This window comes from Leiobunum rupestre, chromosome 2 (genome assembly GCF_980474605.1).
Source record: "Leiobunum rupestre chromosome 2, qqLeiRupe1.1.hap1, whole genome shotgun sequence".
NCBI classification, from domain to species: Eukaryota; Metazoa; Arthropoda; class Arachnida; order Opiliones; family Sclerosomatidae; genus Leiobunum; species Leiobunum rupestre.
In genome coordinates this window covers 62,225,444-62,246,868 of record NC_143385.1, presented here as the reverse complement: position 1 = coordinate 62,246,868, position 21,425 = coordinate 62,225,444, and the positions used below count along the sequence as shown (strand labels likewise).

The window sequence follows — 21,425 nt, the reverse complement described above, 5'->3', positions numbered from 1 at the left end:
AAACTTTTACAAAGAAATGTATTTTTTAAGTAAATACTAAAATAGACTATTAAAATAAATTAAATTAACTCATGTTTTTAAATTCTTTAATATTTAATCTACTATTTCTGTATTTTGGAGGTTGTAAGATATCACATCTCAAGAAATATGTTACAGAGCACAAAATTTTGACTATCAACAATTAAATAATTCTATTCAACTCTCACTTAAAAATTTTGAACTTATAATGCATTTATGGCTTAAATTTAATTCATATCCAAAATTTTGTTTTTAAAGACATTCCTACTATACTTAGTTTTTCTACTATATTCTTTAACTACACCCATATATTTGGCACACTTTAAAAAATTTGATATGATCAATGTATTGAAGAGATTTAAAGGGTAGTTAGTTTAGAAGAGGTTTGGAATATTAAATATATAGATCAATTCTGAGAAAGTACAATAGCTGAAAAAGAAAATTGGATACTACTTCGTTACTAATAGTTTTATTTATTATTATTTACCAAACTTGGTAGGAAATTTTTCAAATATTAGTAGAACCTTTTACTAACTCCTCCCCCGGGGAAAAAATTCCAGCTACTAAAAATTTAAGCCCAAATGCATTTTTTATCTTTGTTAGTAACGTTGTAATATTTTTCATTTTTTACACACGGCAAAAAGTATTCACACTTTCATTAAATATGCCTAAGACTTTAGTCCATAAAAGTATATTTTTTTTAAATAACACTTTAATATTTTGTTGAGAAAAAGGAAAAACTTTTGGCACAAAATTTAGGCCTTTTGAAATTCATTTTAAAAAGTCTTCATTTATAGGCAATGTTAATTTTTTTTTGAAAAGTTAAGTTTTAAAACTATATACAAAGAACTGTTAAAGTTGTAAGTTCGCGCACACTTCGCGTGAATACTTTTAAGTACATCGTTGAAACTTCTATAATTTCTAATATATATATAAAATATTTTCTCGTTTTGGCAAAAATCTTTTTTTCTTCTCGATAAATCTAAAAAACTAATTTTGAAGATACGTTGATTTTCTTTACCGCGCGTCAGCAAAATTTGGAGAAACTTTTAATCCACTTTGACCTTAACTTTCAGTTTCGCGAAGAGAGAGACAAGAAACCGAAAGAAAGGTCGTTTCACACTGTGGGGTTGTTTTTACGCATGTTGACGTAATACTGGAAGAATTCTTGCACGGACCTGGACGTGTACGACGCCGAAGAGTTGCAAGCGGTAGATTCGTTGGGTAAAAACGTGAAGATTATGCTAAACAGGGCTCCTAATAGAAGAATTATACCTAAACCGTACCTAAAATTGCGACTAATGGTGCGAAAATCCCAACGCGACCACCAACCGTCGTCCGGTGCCCAGCTTGCCAGCCAGCTATTGTTGGGCCTGGTAAGGATAAAAAAACAGTAGATTGTAATAGGTTAGTAAGAAACCTTGGTAGGAAAAACAATGCTTTACAGTAGTTAGTAAGAAACCTTTGTAGGAAAAACAATGCTTTACAGTAGTTAGTAGGAAACCTTTGTAGGAAAAACAATGCTTTACAGTAGTTAGTAAGAAACCTTTGTAGGAAAAACAATGCTTTACAGTAGTTAGTAAGAAACCTTGGTAGGAAAAACAATGCTTTACAGTAGTTAGTAAGAAACCTTGGTAGGAAAAACAATGCTTTACAGTAGTTAGTAAGAAACCTTGGTAGGAAAAACAATGCTTTACAGTAGTTAGTAAGAAACCGTTTTCAAGTATGCGCTTTGAATTTGGTTGGAAACGTTTCGCGATTCTTTCGGTAGGAGTGCAGGCGGGCAATTCAATTTGAAAAATAAAGTTTTGCTTATGATTCGGGTCTTTAAGTTCATAATAAACAACTTAATTTTGCTACAAAATTAACCTATATATTACGAATCCTACTATAAGCAGAAATATACCTTCACGATTAACGACGTGACCTTCCTAACTACTGTAGTATGAATCTTACTATAACCTGAAATATACCATCGCAATAAAGGTTGTAGACTTTCCAACTACCGTAGTATAAACCCTACTATATAAATGACGTAGTCTTTCCAATAACTGTCTGTAGTTTGAATCCTACTATAAGCAGAAATATACCATCGCGATAAATGATGTTGTAGACTTTCCTAACTACCGTACTATGAGTCCTATTAAATTATTCGGTATTTGTTTGGAAGGAAAGTAAATAAAAAGGGTGACAGGCAGAAGAAAACCTAGGCCTTTAAGGGGGTGGAATACCATCAAATTATCTCTACGTGTAGGCCGGGAATCATAGAGGTTATAGTGCATATTCTCTGTACACCTTAATACATTCTTTTTAAAAAATATTCCCAGCAAAACTCCAGCTTAAAAGTAAAAACTACAAAAAACTAATACTTCCCACTAAAAGGCAAAAACTAAAGGTCGCACTTCTAAAAACGAGCATCTAATTACCTCCAAGAGAAGAAGCGTAGAAAATATACAAGAGGAATAGAAGCTGTACCTTTGACAAAATTATAAAGTATCTCAAGGACCTGAAGTTAGGGATTAGCTTAGGCTAATTCCGGTTAATATACACTACAATATAGGAAGCTTATGTCACGTCATTACCGGAAGTTACTAAGCCTAATTAAGGGCGAGAAGATGAATCATCTAGTTACAATTCCTTTATATTTTCTGTTGGAAAAAGGCCACGGTACGGCCACGTACTTCTAGCGTCTAAATAAGCAAATTACCTGATAGGGTCACGTCTGAAAAGAATCCTCGAGAGTTGACGGCCGTAAGGGTGAGAAGAGGCCGGCGTCGGAGTTTGGCTTCGATCACTGTCTCTGCCGGGAAAAGATTCATCAATCAATGGATACGGGGAAAAACCTCGCCATTATGAAAGGGAACAAGTTGCCTAAAAGGTGGTAATATAGTTCGGCGCTTAAGTCTATATTCGTTCAACCGAACATGGGCGAGATAAAATAATATTTTTATGTTAACCTAATTTTATTTATTAAATATTAACCGAATTTTATTCAATATTAACCTAAATTTATTAATTAAATATTAACCTCATTTATTAATGTAATAATAACCTAATTTTATTAATGTAATAATAACCTAATTTTATTAATGTAATAATCGATCAATTTTAATGTAATAATCGATCAATTTTAATGTAATAATCGATCTAAATTTTAATGTAATAATCGATCAATTTTAATGTAATATTCGATCTAAATTTTAATTTAATATTCACCGAGTTCTCAATTTTAATTTAATATTCACCGAGTTCTCAATTTTAATTTAATATTCACTGAGTTCTCAATTTTAATTTATAAATATATTGAATTCTTAATTTAAATTTCATAAATTGAATTCTTAATTTAAATTTAACATTCATTTAATTCTTCATTTCAAATTAAACAATAAAATCAAGCTCTTATGTTCAAGAGGGTTCAAAATTCTTAGAAGAGACAACCACGAAGCCCTCTAATTAGAAGAAATCAAAGGACCATTGTCAGTGGCGTCAACCAAAACGAAATTTACTAGAATAGTCCCTTTAATCGCGGTATAATTCTGGAGGTAACCTACGATGGCGCCGGGCTAAAATTTGGTAGGGAAAAGTGTTTTTTCTTACGGCGTGTTCCTCCTATCGTCTCTGATGACGCTTCTGTGAGTGATTGGTTTCGGGGAATCGGTCTGGCTGTAGTTGGTGAGGGTGCTGCAGTTGGATTCGTCCTTCGGGTCGACTTCGTTCCGGAGTTCGTTGTTATTGCTTTCTGGGCTCGATACGGCTACTTCCGTTTCAGATGCACTGAGAAGAACGGACATAAAACATTTGTTGCGGATCCCGACACCAAATTGCTCATTTACACTTCTGTATTTATTAAGTAGGTTTTCGAAAACCGATAGCAGGGAATGACTACGTCGAAACGATTTCTAGCTTTTCTCACCATCTACCTCACGCTCTAACAGTATGCGCCTCCCCTTAAGAGTCAATCAAATGCACCGGGACCAAATTGCAGGGTGACCACAGAATATTTTTAATTCATTTAAAGGAATTATAGGAAATTTATCAGTGACATATAGGAAAATATATAGGAAGAAAATTGAGGGGAAAAAGGAAAATATACGAAGAAAATTGGGGAAATAAGTGGGCCCGGCAGTCCCAAATAATAGTTTCACACGAGCCAAGCTTTACGAACACAACGAATAGTAGTATAAACTGATTAAAGTACGTAGGATAATTCCGTTTCCACACCACCTCCGTGAGGTAGGAATCTAGGTCCTTTTTTAGCGAAGGAGGTGTCCCTCGTAGGCATAATCCTCCTTAACCCTTTTAGGGACGAAAATCTGGTATAACTATATGAGAATATGGCTAGCTTTCTACAGCCTTTCCCTCTCTGATTTAAAACGCGAGCGCAGGAGGATTCTACCGTGGCGTTAGAAACCGGCGTGTTTGCCAACGGCGGCGGCGGCGGCGGGGACTGTAGCGGCTACGGGAGTTTTACTCTAGCCTATACTAGGCTCGTGTAAAACTAAAAAAGGAAGAAATAGGAGAAAATTAATTATACAAAGAGAGAAAACGGTTGTCAATATTATTTAAAGGGGGCATAACATACAAAATAAAGTTGATAACCGATAGCAATAGTCGAAAACTATCGTGGAACAGTGTTGGAAATAAGCATCTTTAAAAACTAGGACAATATGAAGACTTCTAAGGGTAAAATATCAACTATTTTAATTTCTTCAGACGTTTGAGTTCAAATATAGGGTAGTATAGGAAATTTAAGGAAATTATAGGAGAAAAAAGGAAGGACGTTAAATTATAGGAAATATAGGAACTGTGGTCACCCTGAAATTGTCCCTTTGCAGAACGAATACAACTAAGCTGTGCCTTTGCTGAAAACCCCTTAAACCAGTGGGGATAAAACTTGCAAACTCATCGCAGGAGTTGTTCCAAATTTTCATCCAGTGCCACAAGCTGGGATCGAACCTGGCTCCTCTTGCTGCGAGGCGAGAGTGCTAACCACTCCGCCACCCCACAAACTGTCCCTTTACAGTAGGAATCCCACCATAAATCTTTCCGCTACAATAGGCATTCCACAAAACTGTCCCTTTACAGTAGGAATCCCACCATAAACTTTACCATTATAGTACGAATCCCACCAAACTGCCTCTTTATAGTATGAATGAATTTACAATTTAAATCCGGCAGGAATCCATACCAAAAATCCGTCAGCCACATCGAGACTAAAATCTGCCGCGATAAGCATTCCAAGTAGAGGTATGGATTCCTGAATCGGGCTAGAGATACCTCAACATGTACCACTTCAGTTAGAGATATTTTCTACCTTTCTAAGACCAACTAACCCTGATGAGAATAAAAGAAAGTCAATTTACGTTTTGTCTTCGCTGTTGCTTTCCACTCTTTCCAGGGCCGCCAAAAGCTCTTCGTTGCCCGTCAGCGAGTTCAGGGGTCCAGTGGCGGTGCTTCCGATGGTCAGCTTCCTCAGAGGGCCGCCTTGACCAGGTCCCGGGGAGGACGACGGAGAAGGGAAGGGGAACCTTTGATTGTTGGTCAGACTAAGTTGCGCAGGCGCGACGGCCGGCGGGGAACTGGTCGACGAGGCCACGGACACCGCGTTGAGTTTCTCCAATTTTGCTGGGCTGAGGCTCGAAGACAAGGGCGTCACGGCGCTGTACAATCTGGCACGGAATTCCTGCGAAGAATCCCCGCCATTTTTAATCCGGTGTTTCAGTTTTAGACGTGGAGAAACTGTTAGGAGTCGGTTTGTTATCAAATTTTAAGGAAGGAGAGGGGGGCTGACAATAAAGAGGGTGGTACCGCGTCACTACGATACTGGAAGGAGAAGGGGGGCTGATAATAAAGAGGGTGGTACCGCGTCACTACGATACTGGAAGGAGAAGGGGGGCTGATAATAAAGAGGATGGTACCGCGTCACTACGATACTGGAAGGAAAGGGGGGCTGACAATAAAGAGGGTGGTACTGCGTCACTACGATACTGGAAGGAGAAGGGGGGCTGATAATAAAGAGGGTGGTACCGCTTCACTACGATACTGGAAGGAGAAGGGGGGCTGATAATAAAGAGGGTGGTACTGCGTCACTACGATACTGGAAGGAGAAGGGAGGGTGGTACCGCGTCACTACGATACTGGAAGGAGAGGGGGGCTGACAATAAAGAGGGTGGTACCGCGTCACTACGATACTGGAAGGAGAAGGGGGGCTGATAATAAAGAGGGTGGTACCGCGTCACTACGATACTGGAAGGAGAAGGGGGGCTGATAATAAAGAGGATGGTACCGCGTCACTACGATACTGGAAGGAAAGGGGGGCTGACAATAAAGAGGGTGGTACTGCGTCACTACGATACTGGAAGGAGAAGGGGGGCTGATAATAAAGAGGGTGGTACCGCTTCACTACGATACTGGCAGGAGAAGGGGGGCTGACAATAAAGAGGGTGGTACCGCGTCACTACTATACTGGCAGGAGAAGGGGGGCTGACAATAAAGAGGGTGGTACTGCGTCACTACGATACTTAAAGGAGAAGGGGGGCTGACAATAAAGAGGGTGGTACTGCGTCACTACTATTCTGGCAGGAGAAGGGGGGCTGACAATAAAGAGGGTGGTACCGCGTCACTACGATACTGGAAGGAGAATGGGGGCTGCAAATAAAGGGGGTGGTAACACGTCACTACTATACTGGCAGGAGAATGGGGGCTGACAGAAAAGGGGGCGAAACTACGACCTTAAGATACCAACAGGAGAAGGTGAGAGGGCCAGCAGGACCACGTGTCAACCCTCCTTCTTACGTTATTTTCTTAGTAACGCTTTAGAATTGTTTCACAGCGTGACTCCTTACATTTTCTCCATGGTTCAATTTCGATGAAAAGTGGTATCTACATAACCACCTAACGTGCTAAATACTACTACAAACGAAAACAAGTGAATGCTATGCGAAAAAACACGATAAAGTGATGGGGGGAAACTCAAAAAAGTGTGTTCAAACCGTGCAGGGATTTCGAAATGAGCGTGAAAACAACAGTATGTATTCTTACCTAACTATCAGAACTTTGCTGATAGCGGATTCCAGTTTGACTGTACGTAAATGACAGCGTGAAAGGAAAATAACCAGTTACATAGCGCCAAATTTAACCACCCCTCCGGAGCAATTACAATGTAGGGAAATGTTCAAATGATATTTCATTGATTCGAAGCTTTTGCGAAGTACACTTTCCTAGACAAACCACTCAAAAGGTTGCTTGCAAAAAGCATAATTTCGGATCTGTAACTTGGGATTTCAAATTCGATTACTTAACACTTTCGAAACTCGAGTATTTTGTCGTTTTGAAGTTAACAGTAATTAATTTTTGTTAGATGATTTTTGCGGTTTCAAGTTAGATTTGATTAGTAGGTTTGACACTCGAGTATTTTGGAGCTATTAAATTAAAATAATTTATTTATAGTTTTTTGCGGTTTGAAGGTATATTTGATTCGCACTTTTGAAGCTCGAGTATTTTGGGCTAATAATAATAATTATTATCATCAGTTAGGCTACTACCCAAGGCACCACCGTAGGCCCAAGTCCGCTAGCTACTTTTAATGCCATTAATTCAAGAGGTCGGGTTACAATGCGTGGGAGGGTGGTGGCAAGCCTTTCATGCCACGCGAGCCAACAGCTTTGAAATTCGACTATTTTGGGCTTTGAAATTGAATTTGATTTAAGAACTTGAAACTCTAGTATTACAGGCTTCAAATTCGTTTCATTTACCGTTTAGAAATTCTACTATTTTATTTTTCAAAATTAACAATAATTAAAGATTTAAAATTTTAGTTATTTAAGTTTTGTTAATTCTGCAGGTGTAATTTAGCCTACTTAGGTTTTTAAGTGCGAATAATTTGAGTACAAATTTTCGGAGCCGAAATTCGGCGTATCGACTTTTCTACTCTTAAAAATCCGGAGTAATTAATCTGCTCTTCGCAAACCCGAGTTGGTTCGAGTATCAGTCGCCAGGTGGCCTGAAAACGGGAAGGGAATAAACCCCTTTCACAAACATCGATTTTCGACGCTGGCAGACAATGACTTTTGTTTCAAATCCATTACGTCAGCCTGTTTTTCCCCTGTTATTTCTGGCAAGCTTCGCGTTTTGCAATTTAGCCGAAATCGCCGAAAAAGAACCCCCAAAATTTCGTTTCCTACGAAAACCGACCTATTTCACTGGGAAACTACCGAGGTCAGCGCCATCGGCAGACCCGTAGCTTTGGCAGCGTCGTAACGGCGATGGTAGCTTCCGTAACGGCCTAAAATGGATAGGGGTGAAATGGGCCGGTAACGGAACAAAACTTAATCGATACTCTACGAGATAAATTGATTAAGAAGCAAGTTGGGACATAAAGCCTCATTATACGGACTTTGCCGTCAACAGAAGCTCCTAATGGAGTTGCCTACCAGAGTCGCTACTTAAGGCGGTAAATCAAACCGGGTCTGAGAGGACGTTGCGGCCGTCTAACGCCAAGGTTAAGTCTTTGTTTCAACGAGCCGGTAATGACTAGGGAAGGACATTATTGATACGTTAGGACGGCGCGACGTACGCCGTGGAACTTTGTCTGGGCCAAATTATCGGAGGGTGTCCCTAATAGGTTGCCACTATTTGTAACGATATCAATTTGTTACGGAGAACGGTTTACCTTCGAAATTATATAATTTTACTGGTCTATTTGGAAGCGCGCTGACCTCGGGAAAGCCCTACAAATTCCATAGGACATTTCTAATAGATTTATAGGAGGTATTTTGGGAAACTAAATTGAGGTTTAATGTTAAAATTACAGAAAACCACGAGGTTTCTAAAGGGAATGGACGCTTCAATAAAAGACACTCGGTTTTTACTCCCCTCTCCAAATTCATCTGGGAAGGAACTATTTCCGGTCGGTCGGTTAAACGGTTAGAATGGCTAGCCAAAAAGTCATATTTAAGCCAGTTGAGACGCGTTTTTGCCGTCATGAGAATTTTGCGTCAGATAAGAAACGCGTCGGCTCACGTGTAGGCCTATAAGGAACATACTAATGTTAATTTTCGATCATATATTTTAAGGTAAAATATATATTGTTACTAAAACTAAGTATAAGAAGATATTATTATTATCATCATCTTATGGTATAAATAATTAAAATTATACGGAATATTTTTATATTACCAGGCAATTTTAAGGCTTCTCGTGCTTCTCGTGGAGGCAGAGTTAATTCATTTCGTATAAAATTATCTTTCGGAAAAAGATCAAAACGAATTCCTTTAGAACTAAACGTATTACTTTTGCAACAAGTGTTTCCTTTTAGTTTTATCAAGGTAACCTTCTTTTGGAATGTTAAGGCTTAGCAAAAAACCGATGTAATGTTCGAGAAAAGTTTCCAACTTTCTAATATTTCAACAAGCACTATATAAATAGTAACTTATGAGTCTTGGCTGTCGGAAATATTACTTCTTGGCAATTTCTGGGAAGATGTTTTATTTAAGCGCCTATTTGGTTTAATAATTGGCGAGGATTTCTAATATGGCTGGAAATAGTTTGAACTTCAATTTTGGTCGTAAATGTGGTTTATTCTTTTGGATTTTATTGATTAAAAGTTGTTTAAATTACCGATTTGAATAGATTTTTCAAAATTACCGATTTGAATAGATTTTTCAAAATTACCGATTTGAATAGTTTTTTTAAAAATTACTAATTTGAATAATTTTTAAAATTACTAATTTTAATAAGTTTTTAAAATAACTAATTTTAATATATTTTTAAAATAACTAATTTTAATATATTTTTTAATGATTTGAATATATTTTTTAAAATCACTGATTTGAATATATTTTTTAAAATCACTGATTTGAATATATTTTTTAAAATCACTGATTTGAATATAATTTTTTTAATCAGATTAAATGAGAACTGTCACCAAAACCAAAATTTACGAGGTTGTTTTACAGAAAGATAGAAAATATATTAATAATTATGTCCCTGAAATTTTATAGTTATTGGAAAAGTATTTGAAAAGTTACGCTACTTTTTCCGCATCTTACATCAAACGGCTCCCAAATATTTAGAAATCGCGGTTGAACCTACGTGCAGCGCCAAAAGAATGAAGCGGCAAAAATTTGAGAAAGGGTGGCGTGAAAGGAATATTAAAAACACGATTAACTACAATCCACCAATATAACTAGTTTAAAAAGCCAAGGATAATGTCGTAGCAGACGACAGTTCCGGCCGAAAAACGATAAAACCGGGGAAAATAATATTTCGTTCACGAGATGGCGCTGCAGGTAGGTTCAACCAAGCGGTTCTGAGATTCTCGAGTCGGGGGGATAAAACACGAAATTTGGTTGCTTATAATAAATCAAATACTGGAAATATTAACATGAAATTTTTTGTATAACCATTTTCGGACGGCCTCTATCCATTTAAATGGTTTTTTTTAACCAATTTTAGGGTGGTGACAGTTCTCCTTTAAAATTGCGTTTCTAATAGGTAATTAAAAAAAATATTGAATTAATACTATAATATTTAAGTAACCATGCCAATACCGAGTAAACAAAATTAAAAGTAGTAATTAAATGCAATTAAAGGATTACAGGATTAATCTAAATTTTAAACGACATAATATGGTTGTCGATCGAGCGCGGCGTTGAATGAAAATGAGCGTGTGCTTACCCCGTTCGATGCGGAAGCGCCGAAGTTGCTGAGTGTCCCGATGCAGGATTTGGCGGCTTCGAGGATGGGTCGGTGGAACACAGCGACACTGGCCCGACGTCTGGTACTCTGTTGCTGCTGTTGTTGCTTTAATTCGGGTGCAACCAAACGTTTTAAGTACTTATTATGCCGTACGCGGTTTCGTCGGGTTTAGAGTAAGTGCCTGTTAGTTTCTACAAGCGCAGAAGCGTCTACTGTGACGGCGTTTATGAGCCAAGGAAGATCTTAGCTCGAAACCAACTACCGGAAGCCAGCGGAAGTAGTTTTACCTGGCCAAACGCGAACCTTAAATTGTATTTGAGTTTTTTCCCGTCTAAATCTACTTTAGATTAAATCCTACTGAATTTTCCACCCAAACCCCGAAGTGGATCTTAAATCCTTTTAGGATCAAAACCAAACCGATTGCTTACATCCTAAACAGTATTCTCGTCAAAGCCAACACACTGAAATACTTTCCTGCCCCAGCCCAACCTGAGATCCTACGTAGCTTTCTTGCCAAAACCAACGCTGAAATCCTACATAGCTTTCCCGACCTGACACGGAAATACTCCTTAGCTTTCCCGCCGAAGCCTAACCTGAGATCCTACGTAGCTTTCTTGCCAAAACCAACGCTAAAATTCTACATAGCTTTCCCGACCTGACACGGAAATACTCCTTAGCTTTCCCGCCCAAGCCTAACCTGAGATCCTACGTAGCTTTCGTGCCAAAACCAACGCTAAAATTCTACATAGCTTTCCCGACCTGACACGGAAATACTCCTTAGCTTTCCCGCCCAAGCCTAACCTGAGATCCTACGTAGCTTTCTTGCCAAAACCAACGCTGAAATCCTACATAGCTTTCCCAACCTGACACGGAAATACTCCTTAGCTTTCCCGCCGAAGCCTAACCTGAGATCCTACGTAGCTTTCGTGCCAAAACCAACGCTAAAATTCTACATAGCTTTCCCGACCTGACACGGAAATACTCCTTAGCTTTCCCGCCCAAGCCTAACCTGAGATCCTACGTAGCTTTCTTGCCAAAACCAACGCTAAAATTCTACATAGCTTTCCCGACCTGACACGGAAATACTCCTTAGCTTTCCCGCCCAAGCCTAACCTGAGATCCTACGTAGCTTTCGTGCTAAAACCAACGCTAAAATTCTACATAGCTTTCCCGACCTGACACGGAAATACTCCTTAGCTTTCCCGCCCAAGCCTAACCTGAGATCCTACGTAGCTTTCTTGCCAAAACCAACGCTGAAATCCTACATAGCTTTCCCAACCTGACACGGAAATACTCCTTAGCTTTCCCGCCCAAGCCTAACCTGAGATCCTACGTAGCTTTCGTGCCAAAACCAACGCTAAAATTCTACATAGCTTTCCCGACCTGACACGGAAATACTCCTTAGCTTTCCCGCCCAAGCCTAACCTGAGATCCTACGTAGCTTTCTTGCCAAAACCAACGCTGAAATCCTACAAAGCTTTCCCGACCTGACACGGAAATACTCCTTAGCTTTCCCGCCCAAGCCTAACCTGAGATCCTACGTAGCTTTCGTGCCAAAACCAACGCTAAAATTCTACATAGCTTTCCCGACCTGACACGGAAATACTCCTTAGCTTTCCCGCCCAAGCCTAACCTGAGATCCTACGTAGCTTTCTTGCCAAAACCAACGCTGAAATCCTACAAAGCTTTCCCGACCTGACACGGAAATACTCCTTAGCTTTCCCGCCCAAGCCTAACCTGAGATCCTACGTAGCTTTCGTGCCAAAACCAACGCTAAAATTCTACATAGCTTTCCCGACCTGACACGGAAATACTCCTTAGCTTTCCCGCCCAAGCCTAACCTGAGATCCTACGTAGCTTTCTTGCCAAAACCAACGCTGAAATCCTACATAGCTTTCCCAACCTGACACGGAAATACTCCTTAGCTTTCCCGCCCAAGCCTAACCTGAGATCCTACGTAGCTTTCGTGCCAAAACCAACCGTGAAATCCTACATAGCTCTAACGACCTGACCCTGAAATACTCCTTAGCTTTCCCACCCAAGCCTAACCTGAGATCCTACGTAGCTTTCGTGCCAAAACCAACCGTGAAATCCTACATAGCTTTCCCGACCTGACACTGAAATACTCCTTAGCTTTCCCACCCAAACCCAACCTGAGATCCTACGTAGCTTTGCTATAACCAACGCTGAAATCCTACATAGCTCTAACGACCTGACCCTGAAATACTCCTTAGCTTTCCCGCCCAAGCCTAACCTGAGATCCTACGTAGCTTTCGTGCCAAAACCAACGCTAAAATCCTAAATAGCTTTCCCGACCTGACACGGAAATACTCCTTAGCTTTCCCGCCCAAGCCTAACCTGAGATCCTACGTAGCTTTCTTGCCAAAACCAACGCTGAAATCCTACATAGCTTTCCCATCCTGACACGGAAATACTCCTTAGCTTTCCCGCCCAAGCCTAACCTGAGATCCTACGTAGCTTTCGTGCCAAAACCAACCGTGAAATCCTACATAGCTCTAACGACCTGACCCTGAAATACTCCTTAGCTTTCCCACCCAAGCCTAACCTGAGATCCTACGTAGCTTTCGTGCCAAAACCAACCGTGAAATCCTACATAGCTTTCCCGACCTGACACTGAAATACTCCTTAGCTTTCCCACCCAAACCCAACCTGAGATCCTGCGTAGCTTTGCTATAACCAACCGTGAAATCCTATATAGCTCTAACGACCTGACCCTGAAATACTCCTTAGCTTTCCCACCCAAGCCTAACCTGAGATCCTGCGTAGCTTTGCTATAACCAACGCTGAAATCCTACATAGCTCTAACGACCTGACCCTGAAATACTCCTTAGCTTTCCCGCCCAAACCCAACCTGAGATCCTGCGTAGCTTTGCTATAACCAACGCTGAAATCCTACATAGCTTTCCCGACCTGACACTAAAATACTCCTTAGCTTTCCCGCCCAAGCCTAACCTGAGATCCTACGTCACCCCAACCCGAAACGATACTGAAATCCTACGTAGCTTTCCCGCCAAAAACTTAAGCAGCCGTTGTAAACCTCTATAGCTTTCCCACATAAACAGAATCTTCAAAAGGTAAGCGACTAAACGTAGAAACAGTTCAATTTCGTGAAATCCTACATAGCTCTAACGACCTGACCCTGAAATACTCCTTAGCTTTCCCGCCCAAACCCAACCTGAGATCCTGCGTAGCTTTGCTATAACCAACGCTGAAATCCTACATAGCTTTCCCGACCTGACACTAAAATACTCCTTAGCTTTCCCGCCCAAGCCTAACCTGAGATCCTACGTCACCCCAACCCGAAACGATACTGAAATCCTACGTAGCTTTCCCGCCAAAAACTTAAGCAGCCGTTGTAAACCTCTATAGCTTTCCCACATAAACAGAATCTTCAAAAGGTAAGCGACTAAACGTAGAAACAGTTCAATTTCATTGGTCGCGGATTACGTCATCGGTTCATTTTCTATAACATTTACTAAACAAATACTATTCCTAGATCCTAGTATTCCACATTATTGGTTAATTTAGGTTAAATAACGTTAATATGATAGTAACTATTGTCTTGAGTTGGAAAAAGTTACACTGGGTAGCGAGATGAGTTTGGACCAATGGAAATTTGGAACCGTTGCTACGACTAGTTAAGTCTTCGAAAAGCAAAACGACGTTAGAATTAAGTAGAGTTTTGCCACTCGAACAAAAAGCAATGTTTAATCTCATAGATTTTCCGCCCAAATAACTTAAGAAAGAGGTTTTTAAGAATAAGCGAAAAACAGTTTTGTAAGTAACTAACAGCTTGTACGTGGTTAGTGTCTAAAGACTACAGCGTTAATAAAGCAACAACACCAGAAACCGAGAGCGAAGACAGTTCGGTTCAAATGTTCGCTAAGAGCGCTTATAAGAGAAAGGTTCGCAAAAGCTTCAATATATGCGCCGCCAATACCTCCAATCAGTGACAGCTAGGAGCAACAAACACAAGGAGAACGCAGCTAGCCTTTAAACACGCTAACGAAGGGTTGTGTACGAATTTCATTGGACGAGCGTCACGAGCCTTTACGCTGAACGTTTTACGGGCGGGGGGAAGACAATTTCCGAATTTTCCCCTTCCGTCGGCAGCAGGCGCTAAAGCGTTTAGCCAATGAAAAACGTACACAAGAAAATCCACGACTTTTGACGGGTTGCGTTCTCCTTGTGTGGGGTGTTGTGTTTGTTGCTCCTAGGTGACAGGGTATTAGGCTTAACCGAGGGGTCCGACATTGGCCAATTTTGAATCTCAAAATGTTTTCAGAAATCAGAAACTGGTTTTGAGATTTCAGACCACGATTTTCGTGTTGATTTCAGATTTCTAAAATCGTTTTTCTCTAGAGGTGGAATTTGTTCGAATGTCAAACCCCTCACGCTTACGCGCCAATAAAGCGTTAAAGATTCAACAGCGCCATCTAATATCCGACATGGAATAACAACGAGGTCTAGTGCGCCCTCCACCGCGACAGAGGGAGTGTTCCAAAAGCCAGGAGGGGTGTGGGTCAAAGGTCGCCAAGACTTACGGGTTTGTAAGAGCCGGAAGCGATGGACGTCCTAGTTGGTCTTTTGGGGTCGTCCGAGTGCGACCCGAAGAGATCACTGGGGCCCCCGGAGCCACTTCCGGGCCCGTTGGCCTCGGGCATCAGCCGATTCTCAATGAGAACTCGGCGCGTGTCCTCCAGCTCGTGGTGTTCTCGCTGGTACAGGCGCTTCAAGTTCTCGACGTACGTCACCATGATCTCGTAGGCGTGATTCATACGCTCCTCCTACGCGATTTCATCGGTGTGAGACAGGAGAGGTCAGCCAAGGGCAACGAAGGGGCCGTGTAGCTCGGGGAGCATGCGTTTCACGACTAATTCTTGACGATCATTTATGATAATGATTGGGTAATTACAAGATGACACGCGACTAGAATGGACTCTTCCGATTAAGTAATACCGTTTATGTGAAACGTAATGATATTTTATAATTAAAATAATTTGTGATAGTTTATGGTAACATAATGGACTATTATAATTTAAGTAATTGAGACTTAAATGATTATTCCGATTAGTGTAAATATAAAACGTAATGGACTACTCCGATTAATGTAATTATAAAACGTAATGAACTACCCCGATTAATGTAATTATAAAACTTAATGGACTACTCCGATTAATGTAATTATAAAACTTAATGGACTACTCCGATTAATCTAATTATAAAACGTAATGGACTACTCCGATTAATCTAATTATAAAACGTAATGGACTACTCCGATTAATGTAATTATAAAACTTAATGGACTACTCCGATTAATGTAATTATAAAACGTAATGGACTACTCCGATTAATCTAATTATAAAACGTAATGGACTACTCCGATTAAAGTAATAGACCAGGCTTTTGCCATAACATTATCGGAAGTGGGTAACCCTAACCAGGACTCCAGGAGAAAAAAATTCCATTCCTCTAATCTACTCTCTTTTGTTTTACTGCTTACACGTATTCGACTATAGCGTTAATTTATAATTTCAATTATCTTTTTTAAGCTAAACGTTTAACTGGACCATAACGATAGCTTATTTATATCGACACTATAAGCAATATTTCCTAAATCTATAAAAACGCGGTTCTAATGAAATTGTATCCCTTTTCAAACGGCAGACAGTGACTCGAGCAATTATCATTACGATATCCGACTATTATAAAGACTTCCTAATATTGGTGTTGCTTTCGCTAATAAAATCCCACGAGCGGAAATCGTAAAGTTAGCGACCGTAGAATTGTCGTTCAGGTTTCGAAATTCTTCGAAACGCCCAGCATTGAGACGCGCATAAACAGTCCATTACGTCGTAATTACCATTTCACCGACGAAGGGGGTCAAGGGTAATCGACATATCTCTTACCCCGAATGCATTTATGACTACTGTAGGGAGAATGACTATTTTGAGAGGCTTTTGAGCGTCGCAAACTCGACCACGATTATCGTCTCAACGTAGTCGTAAATAAATATGTTCTCTAAACCTTTTCCGCGAACAAATGATTGTACCACGGGATTTTTGGTCCTCGACGAAATGGTTACCTGTTGCACCGCCCCGTAGACCTCGGCGCGACTGGACATGCGAGAGGTGGATTGGTGGACAATGTCGATGTGGTGCTGCACTTTGACGATTAGCTCGCGCATTTGAGAGTCCGTGCACATGTGGTTCAGAGCCTACGAACAAAAAAACAGAAAGGTTTCATTTACTTCTGGTAACTATACTCCCCACCGTTTTGTGTACGGGAACTTGAATTTCAAACTAAATTTTTAACAGGGTTGCCACAATATTCCCTGTTGTCCCTGACCATTTTAAGAGATTTTCCCGACTTTTTAAAGCCAAAATTAGACAAATTATAACTTTAAATTTTACTTTTATCCGAAGTTTATAAATTGAAATCAACCAGTATTTCAGTACAAAAGTATTGTTGCGACGTTAAAAAAATTAGCAACACTTTAAAGGAAGTAAATACATGGTTGCCACAGTTTTTTCACAATCAAATTCCCTGGCTTTTCCAGGTTTTCCCTGACCATACCCGGAGATTTTCCCTGACTTATGTCAAGATTTGGTATTTTTTAACAAATATTTAATAAAAGTGACCTATTTGCCACCGAATTTAAATTCCCTGACTTTTCCAGGATTTCCAGATACCGTGGCAGCCCTGTAATAATAATCATTGAATCTGTCAGATAACTAGAGTAAAATAACCTTAAAAAAGTGTCAAGATAAAATTGAATTCCCCGACTTTTTACGACCATTTTTAAGTTCCCTGACGCGTGGCAACCCTATTCACAGTGTTTAAAATGGTTTTTGTAAACATTTATTTATAGAGATTTTCAAGTAGATTCAAGTGTTTGAAAATTTAAGACGGAATTTTCAAGATTTAATTTTATTTTATTGTAAATTTTCGATTGATTTTGAAATTATTGGGCTAACTTGGCATGGGATTTCCGGATTTTCAAATTGATTCAAGTTTAAAGAATAGATTTTTTTCAAGATTTTTAAATTTAAACTGATTCGGTTGTAGCTTTTTGATTCTAAAAATTAATTTTATGTTTTAAGTGCTGATTTGTAAAACTTTTATCACCGAATTAGATATCGGATTTCATGTTTTTCAAAATATGAACTAATTTTTCACGATATTATAATGGATTTTTAAATTTGGTTGTAGTTAACAATCACCTAAACTAATACCCAAGGAACCACCTAAGGCCCAAGTCATCTAGCACCTTATAATGCCTTTAATTCAGGTGTCCGGGTTAAAATGCCCACATGCCACACGAACCAACAGCTTCCTACACTCACTATTACCGTTAACCTCTACCAGTGCCGGCGCTAGGATTTTCGCCCCCCCCCCCCCCAAGTATTTTTACTACAAAATATGGTTTTTTGGAAATAGTCAGAAAATTTAAGTTAGGCACCCGGGCCCGGGGTACCTTTGCCCCGCTTATCCCCCCCCCTAACGCCGGCCCTGACCTCTACAAGGTTTTACGGAAAGGAGAAATCGAAGGACTCGGAGGCAAACCCTCCTAACCAGAGGTGAGAGAACTTGCAAACTCAACGCAGAAGGAGTTGTTTCTAATTTTTCACCTAGTGCCACAAGCTGGAATCGAAAGTGCTAACCACTCCGCCACCCCACTATTATTCTTAGAACTGTTTTTAAGATTTTCAGAAATTTTTACACGGAATTTTAACACGTTGCAGCTGTTTTCAAAATAATATATGAGCGTTTGGGCGATTTTGGCTCCAAAACCCGGTCTCAACTTAACAACAAAAATTGATTGAAAACCCTTTCAAGTTTAAAATGATACCCGTACCGTAAGGACTGCTTTTAAAAATATTGCAGTTTACGTTAAAGCCTTTCGAACAAATTTATTTTGACAAAGAGTAAGCTAAGATAACATCTGCGTAGCGTCAACCTTCGACGCCGAAAAAGACATTTTCTATTAGCATAAGTAAGGACCACCACGGCGCTGAGAACCAACGGATCCAAAATGGTGGCTGACCTACCTAACAATGCCATACCCAAATATGTACATTTTCAATCGCGCCAAAAGGATTAGGGGAAAATTATTAAAGGGGTACAGAATGCATTCAAAAACGCCTACGTCTATGTAGAAAACCCTTACATGGCTCCAAGCGAAATCTGGAAAAATATTAAGGGAAAAAAGGAATTTTCACAAAAAAATAGGACCCAAATTGTTTAAAATAGGAAACCAACAGGGACAGAATTATCTAATAGTCTTCAAATTAACTTTCCCTTCAAGAATCTTCCAAGTCCCTTATTAAACTAATTCACAAACTACCTAAGTGTTTTTGAGTGATCTATGCCCTTAATAATCTTTAATTACCAATTCCCTTAATAGTCTTCAATTACCAATTCCCTTAATAGTCTTCAATTACCAATTCCCTTAATAGTCTTCAATTACCAATTCCCTTAATAGTCTTCAATTACCAATTCCCTTAATAGTCTTCAATTACCAATCCCCTTAATAGTCTTCAATTACCAATTCCCTTAATAGTCTTCAATTACCAATTCCCTTAATAGTCTTCAATTACCAATCCCCTTAATAGTCTTCAATTACCAATTCCCTTAATAGTCTTCAATTACCAATTCCCTTAATAGTCTTCAATTACCAATTCCCTTAATAGTCTTCAATTACCAATTCCCTTAATAGTCTTCAATTACCAATTCCCTTAATAGTCTTCAATTACCAATTCCCTTAATAGTCTTCAATTACCAATTCCCTTAATAGTCTTCAATTACCAATCCCCTTAATAGTCTTCAATTACCAATTCCCTTAATAGTCTTCAATTACCAATTCCCTTAATAGTCTTCAATTACCAATCCCCTTAATAGTCTTCAATTACCAATTCCCTTAATAGTCTTCAATTACCAATTCCCTTAATAGTCTTCAATTACCAATTCCCTTAATAGTCTTCAATTACCAATTCCCTTAATAGTCTTCAATTACCAATTCCCTTAATAGTCTTCAATTACCAATTCCCTTAATAGTCTTCAATTACCAATCCCCTTAATAGTCTTCAATTACCAATCCCCTTAATAGTCTTCAATTACCAATTCCCTTAATAGTCTTCAATTACCAATCCCCTTAAGAATCATTTAAACAATCCCTTTAAGAATCATTTTAACAATCCCTTTAAGAATCATTTTAACAATCCCTTTAAAGGGAATATAACCTCAGGTATTTGGTGTGGAACACCAAAGTTTGCAGCTCTGGCCGCTCTTGCCTTTGACTTAAGAAATGTTTGGCGCCACTGTACAGGGAAATTTTAAAAATTGAAGGGGTCTTCCATAGAGATTGCTTTGCGGGTTATATTCCCTTTAAGAATCATTTTAACAATCCCTTTAAGATTCTTTCAATTTACCATCCTTTTAAGGATACTTCGGGTCACTATCTCTGTTTGAGTTAAGACTAGAAGTAGACGTACGCGTTGACCAGAGGGCTACTGAGCCCCTTTCTTTAGGAATGAAAAGAAGAAGGGTGTCTCACATTGAGGGCTTCCTTCATCGCGGCGACCTCCTTGTCAATGTTTCCCTCAGCCATGTCCCTCTGTCTCTTCTGCAGCTCGAGCCGTTTGCTGAGCGTGAATTTGTCAGTCTTGAAAGCCAGTGAAAGGGTGCCGAATTTGCTCTGAAACGAGAGATCCGTTTTGCCATGACGATCATATTATACACCGAAAGGAACTGAAACCGGAGATGCGTTTTCGAAGGCATCGAGTAATTACCAATTTTGAATATTTCGCTCGATAATAAAAATGACAAAAACGGTTGAAGGTTACTTTTTGAGGACGTTGTTTTCAACGCGGGTTAATGAGTGCGGCCGCTTTCAAATTAAATAAGAATTATTAATATAAATTAGTTAAATGGTATTTAATGTAAAATAGTTAAATGGTATTTAATGTAAAATAGTTAAATGGTATTTAATGTAAAATAGTTAAATGGAAATTAATGTAAAATAGTTAAATGGAAATTAATGTAAAATAGTTAAACGGAAATTAATGTAAAATAGTTAAACGGTATTTAATGTAAAATAGTTAAACGGTATTTAATGTAAAATAGTTAAACGGTATTTAATGTAAAATAGTTAAACGGTATTTAATGTAAAATAGTTAAACGGTATTTAATGTAAAATAGTTAAACGGTATTTAATGTAAAATAGTTAAACGGTATTTAATGTAAAATAGTTAAATGGTATTTAATGTAAAATAGTTAAATGGTATTTAATGTAAAATAGTTAAATGGTATTTAATGTAAAATAGTTAAATGGTATTCAATGTAAAATAGTTAAATGGTATTCAATGTAAAATAGTTAAATGGTATTCAATGTAAAATGGTTAAATGGTATTTAATGTAAAATATTTAAATGGTATTTAATTAAATAACAATTAAATATTAAATGGAAATTAATTAAATAACAATTAGACGGAAATTAATTAAATAACAATTAGATGGAAATTAATTAATTAACAATTAGACGTAAATTAATTAATTAACAATTAGGCGGAAATTAATCAAATAACAATTAGACAAATTAATTGAATAACAATTAGACGGAAATTAATTAAATAATTAGACTGAAATTAATCAAATAATTAGATCGAAATTAAATTAGATGGTAATTA

General features: G+C 38.6%; 1 protein-coding gene across 10 annotated transcripts in view; it reads right to left on the bottom strand.

Annotated features, from left to right (window-relative positions):
• Nucleotides 1-115: 115 nt before the first annotated feature.
• LOC149958651 (uncharacterized) overlaps nt 116-21,425 on the bottom strand; it is a 121,072-nt gene continuing 99,762 nt past the window's right edge. For 5 of the 10 annotated variants that reach the window (XM_090166002.1, XM_090166004.1, XM_090166001.1 and 2 more), the window contains exons 25-32: nt 20,294-20,434; nt 16,823-16,954; nt 15,282-15,524; nt 10,696-10,821; nt 5,382-5,701; nt 3,616-3,792; nt 2,726-2,818; nt 117-1,391 (exon numbers count right to left, since the gene is read on the bottom strand). In XM_090166002.1, the coding sequence (XP_090022128.1) occupies nt 1,136-1,391; nt 2,726-2,818; nt 3,616-3,792; nt 5,382-5,701; nt 10,696-10,821; nt 15,282-15,524; nt 16,823-16,954; nt 20,294-20,434 (1,488 nt within the window). In that variant the 3' untranslated portion in view covers nt 117-1,135. Of the gene's footprint in view, nt 1,392-2,725; nt 2,819-3,615; nt 3,793-5,381; nt 5,702-7,059; nt 7,100-10,695; nt 10,822-15,281; nt 15,525-16,822; nt 16,955-20,293; nt 20,435-21,425 lie in introns of those variants that run through there. The other 5 variants (XM_090166006.1, XM_090166010.1, XM_090166008.1 and 2 more) reach the window with 5 other exon arrangements.